Genomic DNA, 16,456 nt, shown 5'->3' with positions numbered 1-16,456 from the left:
AAATATTGGGATCGTTGTTTATAGTAGAATAATATACTTGTCTCAACTAGGAAAAGCATATGGTACTTGTGGAGAATATTATTAAACCACAAGAATTTGTGAAAAAACGATGACATTTGATAATGAATGTTGAGAGAACGGCTTTATGAATCTTTTTCTTTTTGTCATATAAGGCTTTGCCTTAACTTTATAATAAATGTTGATTAAAAGATGCAATCCATTTCTTTTATGACGTGACCCACTGGGACGGGCAGTAACTACGTTTGTGACTAATGTTCTTTACTATGTCACATTTGCAAGTGAAAAATCTTTTTGCTTCGATGTCTAGTTGATGTAAAGTGCTTGCTTTTTTACCTGGCAGGTCTACCTGATCTGTATGGTAATGGCAAATGATCTAATTTTTTATTTGCATTTTAGCCTAATGCAATTTATTCAGGAGCATTTGAGGAAAGCTGAATTGTTGATCAAATATGAGGAATTTAATATTCTAGTTTAAAACATGACGTGGAGTAATATGAAAATGGTTCAAAATGAAATGATAAAACATTGACTTAGCAGTGGACAAAAAACTGAAAATGGTTATCACTTTCATTCTTTGACCCTTGATTTAAATGTGTCAAAATGTGTCAGGATAATTGCTAATGGTTTGTGAATCTGGTTCTTCTTGTTCACTGATTTATCGTTGGCATGATAACATTTTGCTTATGACTGTAGTTTCCTAAAGTTGCTGTCCAGTTAATTTTGCAAAACAGGATTTAAAATTAACGATTTTGGGTGCTTTCTGCTTTCTATGGTTTCAGCTCAGCTACAGTTAAGCTATCCTTTGGCAGTATTTGTTAACCCTGTTCGATGGATGATGTGAAATTAACTGATCATACATCTTCTTCACAATCCTCATTAATCTCCCAAGAGGATAGTCATTCTCTTGATGAAAATCCAAACCACCTAGTTAACAATGGAATTGTTGGTCCGAGCCAAGTTCTCCCAAATTCTGTTGCTAATGGGAAGTTGGAAGGTAAAATTGAATGCTCTCCAAGTCCAATTGATGGAACTGTGATATCTGAGAGTCCACATCAAATATCTGAAAATTCTGTAATGTCAGCCATAGAAGGTGGTCCTAGCCCTAGAGATGCAAATATGAGACAAGATGAGGGTATTGCATCCAATAATTCAGGTTTGAGTTCAACAGTTTCAGATGATAGATTAGAGGAACACAATCCAAATACCTTGATGGAAGACCCCAGAACTCAGCCAGTTGAAGATACGCCGGAGAAAAGTCCTCAAGAACAATCTACTGTCCATACTGATTCTGCTAATGATGTCATTATGCCATCTGTTATTTCTTCAGTTGAGGATATGCCTGAGAAACGTCCTCAAGAACAATCTACTGTCCATAGTGATTCTGCTAATGATGTCATTATGCCATCTGTTATTTCTTCAGTTGAGGATATGCCTGAGAAACTTCCTCAGGAACAATCCCCAATCCATAGTGAATTTGCTGCTATCAACGAGGTCACCATACCATCTCCTGTCTCTTCAGTTGAGGATATGCCCGAGAAACTTTCTCAGGAACAATTTCCAGTCCATAATGACTCTGCTACAATCAATGATGACAATAGGCCATCTGTTCTATCCTCTGAGGCAGTGGTTATACAGAATGAATGTGTTGTCCAATTAGATGGGCTCGCAGATAGGGAGAGAGTGTCCTGTGGAAAATCGGATTCTGTTGATTCTCCCAAAGATGTGAAACAAAGTGATATAAACAGAGGCCTTATTGATACAACTGCACCATTTGAATCAGTTAAAGAAGCCGTTTCAAAGTTCGGTGGGATTGTTGACTGGAAAGCTCATCGAATCCAGACAGTTGAGGTATAACTTGCTAGACTATTATTGTGATCCTTTCACAGTTGAAATGTTGTGGCACCCCTTACATGATGCATTGGGGTGGGTTAAGTTTTCTTAATATTGTTGGATAAAATAACTGTCTTCTTTTGCTAGCGTATCATGAAAAGGGTATTAATTTAGTTGTCACCGCTGTGTACCTGTAGAGCTGTAGAGCAAAAGACACAAAAAGAATTTATCATTGGTTATTGGCTTATTGTATGTAGTATCTGATGAAGTTGCTCTTTGCCGGTAATAACAGCATACTTCGAAAATGCAATATCTGTGGCATTTTACTTCAGGGTTCATTTGTGATTAGACAAGATAGTTGTAATTTGGGGACAATTTAAAGTGTGAAATTAAGCGGAGTTTGTCTCACTATTTCACAATTATGTTTCCAGATTCTTGTTGAAGTTCTGATTCTTCAAAAATATTCTAATCGATACTGTTGTATGTGTAACGCATTCACCTTGATTGTGTGTGATTGGGTATAGCCCCACTAGGATTGTGCATGATTGTGTATAACTCACTGCTTGTTGAATTTAAGTAATCGAATTCATTCAACCCCCAATAGATTCAAATGATTTTTTCTAGTATAGCTAATAGTTTTATCTTTTAAATGTTGCAGAGACGTAAGCTTGTGGAGCAAGAACTTGAGAAATTACAAGAGGAGATTCCTGAATACAGGAGACAGTCGGAAACTGCTGAAGATGAGAAAAAGAAAGTTCTAAAAGAACTGGATAGCACTAAGCGATTGATTGAAGAACTAAAGCTTAATCTAGAGAGGGCACAAACAGAAGAGCATCAGGCAAGGCAAGATTCTGAGCTAGCGAAACTCAGGGTTGAAGAGATGGAGCAAGGGATTGCTGAAGAGTCTAGTGTAGCAGCCAAGGCGCAGCTTGAGGTTGCTAAAGCCAGGCACGTAGCTGCAGTTTCAGAGCTTCAATCTGTCAAAGAGGAGTTGGAATTACTTTGTAAAGAGCTTGCTTCTTTAGTCATAGAAAAGAATGCAGCAATAGCTAAAGCTGAAGATGCTGTTGCTGCATCCAAGGAAGTTGAGAAAGCAGTAGAAGATCTAACTATTGAGCTTATGGCCAACAAGGAGTCGTTAGAGTCTGCACATGCTTCTCATTTGGAGGCAGAGGAGCAAAGAATAGGTGCAGCTATGGCCAGAGAGCAAGATTCCCTTAACTGGGAGAAAGAGTTGAAGCAGGCAGAAGACGAGCTTCAGAGTCTTAATCAGAAAATTATGTCAGCAAAGGATCTGAAATCAAAACTTGACACTGCCTCAAATTTGCTAATAGACTTAAAAGCTGAATTAGCAGCTTATATGGAATCGAAACTGGAAGAGGAGCCTGATAATCAGGATGGTAACACAAAAGGCGAGGGAGAGGATCCGGAAAAGAAAACACACACAGATATACAAGCAGCTGTTGCTTCAGCAAAACTGGAACTTGAGGAAGTAAAACTCAATATCGAGAAAGCAAGTTCAGAAATAAACATTCTGAAGGTGGCCGCAACATCATTGAAAACAGAGCTTGAAAGAGAGAAATCTGCTCTAGCTACCTTGAAGCAAAGAGAAGGAATGGCATCTATAGCAGTTGCATCTCTTGAAGCTGAAGTGGAAAGGACTAGGTCAGAAATAGCGTTAGTTCAAATAAAGGGAAAAGAGGCCAGGGAAATGATGGTGGAGCTTCCTAAACAATTACAACAAGCTGCACAAGAAGCTGACGAGGCCAAATCAGTGGCTCAGGTCGCTCAAGAGGAGCTACGAAAAACAAAAGAAGAAGCAGAGCAAGCAAAAGCTGGAGCAAGTACTATGGAGAGTAGATTGCTTGCTGCTCGGAAAGAGATTGAGGCTGCAAAGGCTTCAGAAAAATTAGCCTTGGCAGCAATCAAGGCCTTACAAGAGAGCGAATCAGCACGAGATACCAAGAACGCAGACTCTCCAGCAGGAGTTACACTCTCACTAGAGGAATACTATGAGCTTAGCAAGTGTGCTCATGAGGCAGAAGAACAAGCCAACGTCAGAGTGGCAGCTGCACTGTCTCAAATTGAGGTAGCCAAGGAATCCGAGTCGAGAAGTGCTGAAAAACTGGAAGAAGTAACCCAAGAGATGGCTACCAGAAAGGAAGCACTAAAAATTGCAATGGAGAGGGCTGAGAAAGCCAAGGAAGGAAAGTTGGGTGTGGAACAAGAGTTACGAAAATGGAGAGCCGAGCATGAACAACGAAGGAAGGCTGGTGATACTAGCGTTGGATTAATGAACCCAATTCCCAGTCCAAGGGCGAGTTTCGAGGGAAAGAACGAACCATCAAATTTAGTCAGCGTATCTGATGCCACAGCTACTGATCCCTCAATTTCGACAAGCCCAAAGGGAAATAATATGCAAAGAAGTTTTACGACATTGGATTCGTTCTCGGAAGCAAAGGCACCAAAGAAAAAGAAGAGGTCATTTTTCCCTCGAATTCTCATGTTTCTGGCAAGAAAAAAGACTCAATCAAACAAGACATCCTAATTAAACGGTTTGGTTTTGGGAGTACAGATTTCATAATTGCACTGTCGATATTTTTCACCTCACTTCTCAAGTTGGTTTTGTTGATGGAGATTATACTCGAATGGCTGAGTTGGAAGAAATACGTGATTGATTGTACATGATGATGAAGATGGTTATTTTTATTTTTATTTTTATTTTTATTTTTTTATTTTTAATTTTTTATTTTTAATTTTTAATTTTTAATTTTTAATTTTTAATTTTTAAACATATTTGTAAGATAAAGAAAAAAAAAGGGTGTTTGGTGCTTCTATTAAAGAAAAGTGTTGCCGTTCACTGCCGATGGGATTGAAAGATGTAATAAGTTTTGATTTTTGGATGATGAGGCTGAACCTAACATTCTCTCGTGTATAATTGATTGTATAGGCTTTTAAAGAAGCTAAGAGTTTTCTTTCTGCTTAGTTTAGAAAAGCAAAAAGAAATAGGTTCAATTTGGTCCATGAACTTGAAGTTCAGTCCCATTTGGGCAGTAAAACTCACTCATGGTATTAAATTCCATTTTCTCTTGGGATAAGTGTAATATACAACAATTTTGGAATATAATAACATTTTTAAAAAATTATAAATATACTATCAATGATAAATTTTACTTTGACCTCTATATTTATTATTTTTTAAAAGATACTACTTGAATAGATTTTAATATATTTACGAAAATTTTAAAAAACATTACTATATAACTATATTTGCAAATATCTATTTGTGTTATTTTGTAAAAAAATTACAAAAAAATATCGGGAAGTGTACTAGTAACAATGAACCCTACCATATAAATATGCCGATAAAAGTTTAATTCAACTAACATATACTTACTAGTAACAACGAGATTTTGTGGTTCTAATCTTCCATTTTCAATTATCATAAAAAACATGTAAAATGTTATTTTTACTTCACAAGGGCAAAGCTTTTATTTTTTATTTTTTTGTTCTTATAACTTTTTTAGAAATATCAAGGTTATATTCATAATTCAAACCAAATAGTATTGACACTATAACATTGTCTCTTTCAACATTTTTTGTTCTTATTTATTAAAATTACACTCTTATTTTCCTAAAATTAAGGTCTCACATTGACATTTTAATTATTGTCAGAACTATGAAAATTTTAAAACTTGACGATCATTTTAATCGTTCAATGACTGCACAATGTTAGAATCTTGAGTTGAGATACTTTGCTTCCTTAATAAGCATGGATTAAAAATCTAAGCCAAGTCCATCAAGGAACTTGAAATAGAATACAAATTACAAATACATTGAAGGGAACTCATTAATAGATGTTCAAAACTACCTAAGGCACCTATAAGGTTCTAAACATTACATGCCACTTTAGAAAGGTAGCTAACTCCATCAGATAATATCAATAGCATATTATATGCTCTCAGGAACTGAATTTCACCCTCTTAGCCTGCTGCTAGATATGCTGAATGAACTGACTTTCATGGGTGTTGCAATCACCAACGGCGCTTCGGGGGAATCGGTCACCGCAAATTTTTCATGCATAAAACGACTATCAACAATGGAGTCATCTTTAAGAACAATCTTGTAACAGTAACAGCTCTTTAGACCTTCTTGATGGCGGTAGCAGTCGTGTGTCCCATTTTTCACTTGTTGGAAGTTCCATATCACACTGAACTTTCCCACTGTTGCAACCAAATGGCGCTCCTGCTTCCCGTCTTCGGTGACCTATAATAATCATGATGGAAATGTAAAATTTGTATGAAAAGATTATTTGAAAACTGCTAAAAGATAACTGCAAGAAACTTGGAGACACGTTGAGACAATAAAACACGATTTAGTCACTCAAATGCCTGAATGTCTTTACACTATGAGCACGTTACTTTTCAGCTTCAGTAGTACTCAATCTAACACTCTCAACACAAACTTTGCAGGTTTCAATTCCACCAGATTAGCTAACTAACTCGAGGCAAATGGCTAATCACTAATGTATCTATGGCTATTAAAAACACAAAATTGTTGGCAATGAGTTTAAATGATTTTATCTTCTTTCCTTCAATGGAAGATTTATTGTCTCAAAGAATATGGTATATTATGAATCGTCGATATTGCATGAACAAAAAAGAAAAAGATGGAGAACCTATTCATCTGGCATAACAAACGAGGGAAAAGGTTATAGACAAGAAAATGAATGGTAGAAAACAAGAAGCAGAGGAAACAGGTGAAACATAATTGTATTTGCAGCTGACAATAAAAAAACAAAGGATAAGGTTATGGAAAAGAAAATGAAACATACCAAAAAAACAAGAAAAGAAAACAGGTGAAACATGATTGTTATTGCAGTTGTAGCGGATAAAAAATAAAGATAATAATCATATAAGACGAAACATGTAATACCTAAGCAATAACAATACAGCGGCTCATTTACTTGTACCAACATCCCACACTATATCCTCACTCAAAAGTACATGTCAGCCGAACGTTAAATCAAAATTTGAATAAGCACTTTTCAAAATTCACACATCAAAATTTGCAATCTGCTCATGCCCTCATGCTAGATCAAGAAACGTTCAATCTACTTACCCTGCGGCTCATTGATGTGAAATTTCAATGGCACAACAAACGTTTGACAGTTAGGGCAAACAATGCATATATTAAGAAAACAAGCAATGCATATAATAAGAAAACAAGCAATGCATATAATAAGAAAACAAGCAATGCATATAACTTCATAAGTCCAGTAAATTAAGAATGAGCTAGAGCAACGATAACTTCAAGATTAATCCTGATAAATTGAGAAAGACAAGAAACAAACATACCCATGAGAATTGAGCATTTCGAAACTTATTATCTACTCCAGCTAAATGTGAATCCAGAGGAGTCAGTTTCAACAATCTTGGTGCTGAAATCCTATTCCCCATTCGACCAGAAAATCCAGTCTTCGTCTTCCCATCCTTATCAGTAAAGAGAGTGCAAATAAGAATCAGATAAGAATCTGTTGTCCCCAAAATCCATCTACCGTCATAGGTAACATCTACATGTGTAATAGGTGAACCAAGGCCTGGAAAAGCGGTTTTTGCTTGTCTCATTGAATTGATAGAATACAACCTAATTTTCCCATCAAGCGACCCAACAACAATAGAGCCATCGCCAGTGGTTGCAAAGCACTGGAAATTGGTGCCCCTAGAAAACTGATGCCCTTGAGCCCAATTCAAGACAGGAGTGCTAGAAGTAGCAAGATTTTGAACCATTCCTTTCCTATCTCGCATATCCCATCTGCAAAGCCTGTTGTCATCCAAACCCAAAAATGTTGAGCCTGAAGGATCCAACTGAGCTCCTTTAGAATCATTTGTAATATCCCTCATTGAAATATCGACCCCATCTTTCCCGAACTTCCATTCAGTAACAACTTTGCCTGTTTCAATGTCAAGCTGATGAAGTCCAGAAGTATGAGGCCTCCCCTCGTTCATTGGACTCATCAAAAGCATATTGGTCTCAGCCTTCATAAGAAGAGCCTTCTTCGGGGTTGAGTATGCCAAACACGAACTGCCTCCACGAGGATCCCGATTTCCATGATCAATATTCACATACATACCCTTTCCCTGAATTCCATGAGAGAAGTTCTTGACGACCTGAATTCCTGAATCACCAACCAAGAAACTGTTGTCTAATGCACCTAGAGCTAAACTCTTAATCCCACCATCAGCAGCTTCCTCAAACTCCTCCATTAAATCGTTTGCTCTGACAGGCGTAGCTGAATTGGGGCTTTTTGAGAAATTTTCCTCAGCATCTTCCCACATTGAATCATCCGCCACTTCAGGGTTCGCCCAACCAATGAAATCCTTCCCATAAACCTTCAATCTATTATCCTCCGTATCCTCGTATCCATATGTATTCTCAAATAAACAGCCCTTAAATTTTTCCACAAAAACCTTATAATCTTCATCGCTGAAAAATTTCAACGCCCAGACGCCCTGCGCAACAAAATCCACACGCCGCTGATCTCCGAATGTTTTCAATTGCATTTCTGACGACACTCTCACTCTAATTTTCGATCCAACCCTCAAAAACCACCAAGAGTCATCTTGCCCTTCTTCCTCCTCCTCCTCCTCATCATCATCTTCTTCCTCTTCATCGTCATTGCCACCCTTATCAATTCTGCAAGACTTCAAAAAAGAGTAAGTAGTGAGTTTTTCGGAGGTAATCCATTTCGCTTTAGGAGTATTGCCATTAATATGGAGGTAAAGCTTCACTGCGTTCTTCAAAGTTGGTTTCTGAGACGATCCGTACTTGAGCTTAAGAGCCCTGAGTTTCGCCTCAACTTCATCCACTGAAGATGGCGTCTTCGGACGTCGCTCTGAAGATCTTTGATGCTCTTCTTCAACATCCTCGTATTTCTCCTCATCTTCTACATTAGTTACCCCGTTCTCATCTTCACGATCGGAATCTGACAGTTCGAGACCCTCGCGACTATGAGATGCTCCCATTATCAAAGCCTTCGAGTTTGAATTAACGGAGATCGAATCAAATGAATGATGAAGCAGAATCGAAAGGACAAATGGAGACGAAGAAATGAGGAGGCGCCAATTTCGAAATTTGAAATTCTGGAGCGTTTCTGTCTCTTCCGTAGTGACCCTTTTTAGGGTTCCTCTCTCACAAAGACGCCGAAACCGGTCACTTGTTACTGCCGATAGCCGGTTGCCTTTCTCTTGTAACTGATTCGACTCTTTTCTCATGTTACCAACTTTATGTGGGCTTTCATTTATTTATTGGACTTTCTTTTGGGCTCAGATTTCGGCCCATATTTTGTACACAACGTTACTAGTGCAGTTGGTGAATCATCAATGTCGTCGCATTTGAGATGTTTATATCAATATACATGGTGATGAATTTAACTCGTATATGAGATGTTTGTATTACAAGTAGTATGAGTATATTTGATTGCATACAATATCGAGTGGGTAAAATAAACATTGGAAACTCATATTGGGCAAAATGGGCTAATATTGTCTTGTGAAGGCAGTTGTATTTAAGTGCTTCTTACCTTCTTATCTTGAAAGTTTAGAAACTAGACCTACACTTTAACAAAACAACTAAGAGGTCAACTCACAAGAACAAACTAGTCCATTTAGCTATGTTTTGTGAATAGTTATTCAAAAAATATGTTTTCACCATTTTTTTTTTCTATATATAATTATAAGAAACACCTTAGAAGGGTACTTGAAAGGATCAAAAGAGTGTTGGATGCTGATCAAGGGCAGAGCACAAGAAAAGGCAAAGATCTATGTATATGATAATGTATGATTTATGATGTCAATAACCAACATCCAGGAGAGTCACAATAAATGATCAAGAGGCTATAGAGGCTATAGATTCGATCTATAGTAGCCACCTATCTAGAAATAATTTTCAACATGTTTCCTTGCCATCCAAATATCCAAATGTCGTAGGATCAAGCATGTTGTCACGTGAGATTAGTTCAACATACCCATAAGTTGGTCTACAGTCATAGATTATATATATTGTATATATATATACACACATCTCCCGTTGTGCAAGTGGTTATCACCTTAATCTTATCCCCTCGAACATGCGTTTACAAACTTGCAGGATAATATGAAACTAAGCATGAATTGTCACCACAGACTAATGGCATTGACTTGAAAAAAGAGGTGAGATGAAGGTGCTAACAGCTCTAAACATAGAAACTCAGACAAAATAAATGCAGCAAAAAAGAGAGGACGAACAACAGACAATTTCCATTCCCTATGAAAGGTTGAAGCCATATTGCACAAAGAGAAGATGATTTGAACATTAAATAAGGAGATATAGTTCCCAACATGTTATGATATCCTACAAGAATTGGACTAATACATTTGACATTAGAATTATTGATTTAGAGACAATTGAAAGCAGCTTCTTTTAACTTTTATTGTGTAAATACCCATATATCTCTCAACATTGACAATGTGTAATAGCTTCAGGAACAGCAGTTTCCCTCTTGCGACCGCTCATAATTTTGCAGGCTTGGGGAAAATGGCGGGAGTGAATTTCTGTGCCGCACCGATACTCCCCTTGATTTGAAGAGCACCCCTGTGGAGTTAACACAATTTCTGTAAAGCTAGGACTATTGTGCTTTTGTATGACTGGGGGAAGAAAATGTATCCAATAAGAATCGCTGAACGAAACACCGCTTGAGAATTTCAAGAGTTTAGTATGAGTATGAATTTAAGGATGGTGGGAAGTAGTTTTAGCCGACTAAAAAGCACTTCAAAATTCTCGTAGTATTCAAAAAATGAATTTCAAACTGTGAAGTACTCAGAGGAAGCATCTAATTAGTGTTTCTATCAAAATGTGTGACAAATTTGAAAAGCAATTCTAAGTGATAACAAAGATCCTTTAACTTCAAAGTCATGCTAATTTCACTCAAAATAAGCAATTTGGGCAGAAACATAATGATCATAAAAATGACCTAAAATACCTCAAGAAAGCAATCTGAGGATTCATCTTCCCCAAAGCAATTTTAACGAAATCTTCGTCCTTGAAGGATAAGGTGGCGTCTGGCTTTCCTCCTTCGTATGGACCTGAGCTCAAAACAGTCATAATGCTTTTCTTAATTTATAAGCCGAAAAATATAAATATTCAATGTCATTTCTAAAAGATCAAATTTGTCTGCTACCTATAGATGACAAATGCAATTGCAAATGTCAAGTCACAATGCTACAACAGACTTCTAAAAGTTTTTTTTTATTATGTTTAGATTGAGAAACGCCTCGTAATGACAGCGAAATACATCGGAAAATATTAGGAGATAAATCCACCTTCCACTATAACCTATTTCATCCTTGGAATGATCAATAACAAGATTGAAAGGAGACAGTAAAAACATACAGATCAAATGACGTCTCACACAAGAAAATCTCCAAATCCAAGAAATAAAAATTAGAAACCCTAACCTTTGATAACCTCCCCTTTCTTGAGATCAATGGTATAAACCACCTCATCAGTTCCGATTTTCTGCCAACAATTCAAATCGAATTCAGAACTTCAAAACACCAGCAAAATTAGAAAAAGTAGAGGAGATAAAGAGAGAGATAGACCTTGGGAGAAATATTAAGCTGATAAACATAGCCGACTTTCTTGGCGATCTCTTTTCCGGCATCAGTGGAGAGATGCTGCTTCATCTGCTCCAATAGAGCATCGGATTTGAGGGAAGAATTAGAGGAATTCGCCATTGGCAACGACGTGGAGAACAGAAATTGAAGAGAAGAGAGGTGGAGGAAAATGGAGCGTGGACGAAGCTCCTCTGGCGTTTATAATTATGGGAGAGACGATGGGCTTTTAACATTGTGAAAGAGAATTTGAGAAGAGGAGTAAATTGAATAATGAGTTGATGGGTCTGACGAACTAACAACCCCCAAAGCAGCTGCTTTGAACACGCATCCCAACGCCGATAAGCACTTTTGTCGTTTATGGGCCTACTCGAAGCTACTTCTTATTCTCAATGCTTTTGATTTCTTCCATCCTTATTTTAGCTTTCTTCATTTATCCTCATATAATTTGTCATGTTAGAGATATCATTGTTGGTCATTCTACCATAATAAAACACTTTTGTCGCATTTTGTCATAGTTTATTGGTATTTTTTGATGCAAAAGTGGACATTGTAGTAAAGGTCTACCCTTGATCATCCCTAATGTAATAGGTTATAAATTAAGTTTTTCTTTTCCACTTTGCTCATGGTTTATTGCAAACAAATTGTATGTGATCCATTATTAACGTAAATATAAGCCAAAGTGATGAGGGTAGTTAGTGCAAGGATCATCTTTACGTAAAACTACCTAAGTTACTACAAGCCATCGTTAAATAAGTTGGCCAATTTAATGATGCTAGCCATAAAGATGGATCAAAAACTTGGAGCACAAGTTTGGTATAATTAGTTGAAAGTTTTAATTATTTATCAAATTAAAATTTTAAACTAATATAAACCGTTGAGTACAGATGGACAAGGGGGAGAGAAGAAAATGGATTCTTGAAACGATAGCCCAAGTATTGGGCTTGGGCTGGGCTGGCTGGGATTTGGATTGGACGGCAATCGGCCCACTTAGTGCGGGCTCATATTCCCGTGTACGGTTTTCTAATGGGCTATCTTCCAAAATCTGGCTGGAAGGCCTTGAAAGGGAACGGGAAATGGACTGTGCTGAACCCCGTTTTGCGACCCAACCAATTCCCACCTGCCAAAGTCAGCAAAAATAAACAAAAAGTGAGTAAATAACTTAAATATGATATTACTCTCAAAAAGTTTATAAAAAAAAACAAAATATTCAATCTGTAAACGAATCGTTTTGACCTGAACTTGGTGACTAGATGATGAATCATGATCAAGATCTCCAACTTGGCAAGTTCATTTCCAGGGCAGGCATGAACTCCACTGCCAAAAGGCATAAACGTATAGGGTTTTGGTGCAACCTGAACAGTAACCCACATTTTAATGAAAATAATAAGATAGTATTTTAATTTTATAAAGTTTTAGTCTTAGTCTTAGTTTTAGTTTTAGTTTTTTTTTACCTCAAATCTAGAAGGGTCGAAATTGTGAGGGTCAGGAAAATATTCTGGACTGTGATGGATGTTCCGGAACAAAGGCATCACTTTCCAACCTTTTGGAATCAAGTATCCTATTACACGTCATTTCACAAAAATTCATTTGTTATATTATCATATTCAAACGAAAAGAAATTAAATTATATTTATTTTCGGTTTTTCTTTTTTCCTTTTACCTTTGTATTCCACATCAGCTACAGCCTCTCTAAAAGTGTATGATATAATGCTAGCCATCCTTAAGCTCTCCAATACCATCTATGTTTTTAACAAATAATCCACATAAATCAATCTCTTAAAAATCATTTATTGATTAATATTAATAATAATGATGAAAATTAACCTTATAAGTGATTGGCATGTTCCTTGTCTGTACCCAATTTAATCCTTGATTATTCTCACTATTTAATTTTAGAATTTCCTCTTGCTCTGCCTGAAAGAAAAGAAAAAAAAATCGAACTTTTAACTCAAAATTATGTAGGTGAATAGTGCATAGTGCACTCTAAATATTGTGGTGGCCGACTATACGTACCTTTAGGGATTGAAGAAGCTTGGGTTGGTCGTGGAGGTACTTAACAATCCAAGTCATGACACTGGCAGTGGTGTCTTGAGCAGCAAAAAGCACTCCTATTATGTTATCTGCTATTTGGGAATCACTTATTTTAACTTCACATTCATCATCAATGGAATTGAGAAGGCTCCCTAATAAATCCTTTTCTCTCAGCCTTCTTTCTCCCCTCTCATGAATTATGTCACCTAGGATTTTACTTAGCCTCTTTCTTGCCTGTTAATAACCCCAAAATTTTTGTATTTATATCATATTCTTTTAAAATAATAATAAAATAAGATAAGACAATTTTTCTTTTTGCCTTATTTTTTTTTTAATTTTATTTTTGTTGTTGAGTTTGGCTTACTGAGAGTGCCTTTTTGTATGGAGTTCCAGGAATGTTGGTGGGAAAAGAATTGTAGCCAGCATCCAATATGCTGTAGTTTTTCTTAAGGTCATCTTTGTAAGCAGCTTCCAAATGGCCAAAAATGGTCAATATCCCAACTTCAAATGATATCTAATTAATAAACACAGATAACCTTTGAGTGTTAATTGACATGCATTTCTTATAAAAACGTCTCTAGACTGATGGAGCTTAACGAACCTTTTTCATTTCATGAAAGGTGTTAATGACTTCGGAAGTGGCCCAGGAGTCGAGGGCGGAGGCGGCGACGGAGTCAATATCGGGGACTAAGGTACGGATGGAATCCAAAGAAAGAGAGTTCTGAACCAGCTTCCTTAGACGGCAATGGTAATCACCTTGGTGAAAAAACAGGGCAGATGGGCCAATTAAAAGCTCTTTGCTTTTGGGGTAAGTTGGTTTAAACAAATGAGCTTGTGTCACTAACACAAATCTCGCTGCCTCAGGACTAGCCAACATCACACAAGGACATCCAAGTATATGGGTCTTAAAAATCTCTCCATACCTAAAAAGAAACAAAAAAGAAAAAACATTGGCTCAACAATTAAGATATTTCGTAACTTTGACAACGAAAAAGAAAAGGTTCGAACCTTTTTTGTTTCGCAGCGAAAAAAAAATCAGGGTGTTGAGAATAGAGTTGAAGAGTTTCTCCAATATAAGGCCATCCTAAAGAACCAGGAGGGAGCTTAGTTCCATCTCTAATGGCTGCCTTCTTGTCTCTCTTTAAAGAAATGTACCATAATAGACTGAGAAAAAAGATCAAAATAGATAGAAAAATTACACCCATTTAATCTTTCTCTATATGAAATTGATTAAATGACAACTTTTTTATTTTTAAATATTTGGTTTGTAATAATAGTGATTGAGCCAAAGCAGGGGGGGGGGGGGGTTTTATACTGAGGCAGAGGAGGGAAAAAAAAGTGGAGATGTCATTTTTGAAGATACAGAGACCCAAAGTCTATTACAAATGGCAAATTTTTAAGTATCCAATAGGATGGGGACAAATATGTAAAATAATATATTTATATTAAGTTAATGATAAAGTATATACTTTCATCTCATTAAAAATTACTTTTATTTAAATTATATTTTAATTTTGTGTGTTAGAAAAATGAAGGAACACATAATATGATAATATAGGTATATCGAATATATTTGAAAAGATGGTACAAGACGAGACCTTAAGTTTCAATAAATTAATGTTGTTGCCAAACTTTTTATGGTCGGTTACCTCGTGTCTCACCGGAATATGATCCACGTATTAATTTTGGATTGAAATTATTGACATAAATGTATAATATATATTTTATTTTTACCACTCTATAGTAAATCAAAAAGGGGAAATTGGATAATTTGTAAATGTAATAAATAACTTTCCTTACTTGTGTATATTGTGAACACTCATCACTTAGTGGTCACTTTCAGTTCTCAACTCCATTCAATTTTACTGTCCATGTCCATGTCCACGTGTGTCATTTCCCCCAAAATTAGTCGAGCGTTATTTTTCTTTCTAAAAGAGAATTTGTTGGGTTGGAATATTGTGGGCGATTTTTTTTTACCAAAAGTTAATTTGATGGAGATTTTTTTTTACCAAAAGTTAATTCGTTATTTTATATATACTTGTATATTAAACATTATCTATTTAAAAGAATGAAAGAATAATGTTTAACGGTTCTTAATATGTCATCTCTATAGATAAATTTTCGTTATTGTCTTTTGATACAAATGCGATCTAAATTGGAAGATATGTCACGATAAAAATAATTCAAGTATTACCTTTTAGAATTAGTGTTTATTTAGTATTCGTACATACTTTTAATTAGTGTTTATTTAGTATTCGTACATACTTTTAATTTTACGAGATTTGAGGTCGTTTATTCATAAATTATATTAATTTGTGACGAAAGACAAATAAATTATATTAATTTTAAATCGATCACTTTCGTTGATTGAACATGAAATTAGTTGGTAAACAAATTCATTCTTTTTAAAGTACTTTCCTTTCGTTTTCTCTTTTTCTTTTATTCGTCCCATGAAGTAGCACACGACGTTTGCTCGTCGTCCTTCTCATGTCTCTGTCTTTCTTTGATATCTTCTCTTTTTTCTTCCATCATCATTTCCATCTCTATCTTCAATTGCGAATGTACTGTCACCGTGTCTTTCTCGTTGCATTGAAATTGAGCTAACTATGCAATATTCATAAACGGAATGAAACTAAAGCACAAATTTACAAACGTTTTTGCTCAATGTAAAAATCATCATAACCGATTGACCTCAATAGTTTAAACTAACAATGAAAACAATTTTATCAATTATCATCTAGGAGATATATATGCTATGTTTGAACCCTCAATGCATTTTTGGTAATGGATTATGATATTACCAAAAAAGAGTGAGTATAAGGTTAGAGATTGCCAGATTGGATAACTGATATATACAAGAACTTGAACAAATACAGAGAGGAGGAAAGAGTCCAAACAGAAAATAAGGATGGAGCTTTGTA

The 16,456-nt window shown here is 36.0% G+C and overlaps 4 protein-coding genes across 6 annotated transcripts in view; 1 reads left to right on the top strand and 3 right to left on the bottom strand.

Annotated features, from left to right (window-relative positions):
• Positions 1-4,754, top strand: part of LOC103493536 (protein WEAK CHLOROPLAST MOVEMENT UNDER BLUE LIGHT 1-like) — a 5,827-nt gene extending 1,073 nt beyond the window's left edge. For both annotated transcript variants that reach the window (XM_008454321.3, XM_051087898.1), the window contains 2 exons: positions 801-1,869; positions 2,510-4,754. In XM_008454321.3, coding sequence (XP_008452543.2) covers positions 850-1,869; positions 2,510-4,399 — 2,910 coding nt within the window. In that variant the 5' untranslated portion in view covers positions 801-849 and the 3' untranslated portion in view covers positions 4,400-4,754. The remainder of the gene's footprint in view (positions 1-800; positions 1,870-2,509) is intronic.
• An 837-nt stretch (positions 4,755-5,591) lies between these two features.
• Positions 5,592-9,438, bottom strand: LOC103493537 (protein CYPRO4). Its single transcript, XM_008454323.3, has 2 exons — positions 7,209-9,438; positions 5,592-6,117 (listed from the first exon to the last, which is right to left on the bottom strand). Exons 1-2 carry the CDS (start codon positions 9,123-9,125, stop codon positions 5,827-5,829), a joined length of 2,208 nt encoding a protein of 735 aa, XP_008452545.3. The 5' UTR covers positions 9,126-9,438; the 3' UTR covers positions 5,592-5,826.
• A 738-nt stretch (positions 9,439-10,176) lies between these two features.
• On the bottom strand, positions 10,177-11,840 carry LOC103493538 (sterol carrier protein 2). 2 transcript variants are annotated; one of them, XM_008454324.3, is made up of 4 exons: positions 11,490-11,840; positions 11,346-11,406; positions 10,871-10,973; positions 10,177-10,482 (listed from the first exon to the last, which is right to left on the bottom strand). In XM_008454324.3, exons 1-4 carry the CDS (start codon positions 11,622-11,624, stop codon positions 10,401-10,403), a joined length of 381 nt encoding a protein of 126 aa, XP_008452546.1. In that variant the 5' UTR covers positions 11,625-11,840; the 3' UTR covers positions 10,177-10,400. The 2 variants fall into 2 exon arrangements, with proteins under 2 accessions (XP_008452546.1, XP_016901263.1); XM_017045774.2 differs by having other exon boundaries at positions 10,177-10,535; positions 11,490-11,766.
• A 121-nt stretch (positions 11,841-11,961) lies between these two features.
• LOC103493539 (abscisic acid 8'-hydroxylase CYP707A1-like) lies at positions 11,962-14,777 on the bottom strand. The gene is made up of 9 exons (XM_008454325.3): positions 14,544-14,777; positions 14,137-14,458; positions 13,900-14,049; positions 13,518-13,769; positions 13,329-13,418; positions 13,165-13,243; positions 12,956-13,062; positions 12,738-12,856; positions 11,962-12,621 (listed from the first exon to the last, which is right to left on the bottom strand). The coding sequence occupies exons 1-9, from the start codon at positions 14,738-14,740 to the stop codon at positions 12,525-12,527; spliced, it is 1,413 nt and encodes a 470-aa protein (XP_008452547.2). The 5' UTR covers positions 14,741-14,777; the 3' UTR covers positions 11,962-12,524.
• Between the last annotated feature and the right edge of the window lie 1,679 nt (positions 14,778-16,456).

This window comes from Cucumis melo, chromosome 7 (assembly GCF_025177605.1).
Source record: "Cucumis melo cultivar AY chromosome 7, USDA_Cmelo_AY_1.0, whole genome shotgun sequence".
NCBI lineage: Eukaryota > Viridiplantae > Streptophyta > Magnoliopsida > Cucurbitales > Cucurbitaceae > Cucumis > Cucumis melo.
The sequence above is the reverse complement of the archived record's forward strand: the minus strand, read 5'-3'. Positions and strand labels throughout refer to the sequence as shown.

Excerpts from the sequence above, each read along its gene's own strand:
- LOC103493538 (XM_008454324.3), bottom strand. The coding sequence starts at position 11,624 with ATGGCGAATTCCTCTAATTCTTCCCTCAAATCCGATGCTCTATTGGAG. Across the intron at positions 10,974-11,345 it reads GAAAGGGGAGGTTATCAAAG|GTCCATACGAAGGAGGAAAG; the intron begins GTTAGGGTTTCT and ends TTTTGAGCTCAG. Across the intron at positions 10,483-10,870 it reads CCTCAGATTGCTTTCTTGAG|GGGTGCTCTTCAAATCAAGG; the intron begins GTATTTTAGGTC and ends TTAACTCCACAG.
- LOC103493539 (XM_008454325.3), bottom strand. The coding sequence starts at position 14,740 with ATGGGTGTAATTTTTCTATCTATTTTGATCTTTTTTCTCAGTCTATTA. Across the intron at positions 14,050-14,136 it reads CCTTTCATGAAATGAAAAAG|ATATCATTTGAAGTTGGGAT; the intron begins GTTCGTTAAGCT and ends TTTATTAATTAG. Across the intron at positions 12,622-12,737 it reads CATCTAGTCACCAAGTTCAG|GTGGGAATTGGTTGGGTCGC; the intron begins GTCAAAACGATT and ends TGACTTTGGCAG.
- LOC103493537 (XM_008454323.3), bottom strand. The coding sequence starts at position 9,125 with ATGAGAAAAGAGTCGAATCAGTTACAAGAGAAAGGCAACCGGCTATCG. Across the intron at positions 6,118-7,208 it reads GAAATGCTCAATTCTCATGG|GTCACCGAAGACGGGAAGCA; the intron begins GTATGTTTGTTT and ends TGATTATTATAG.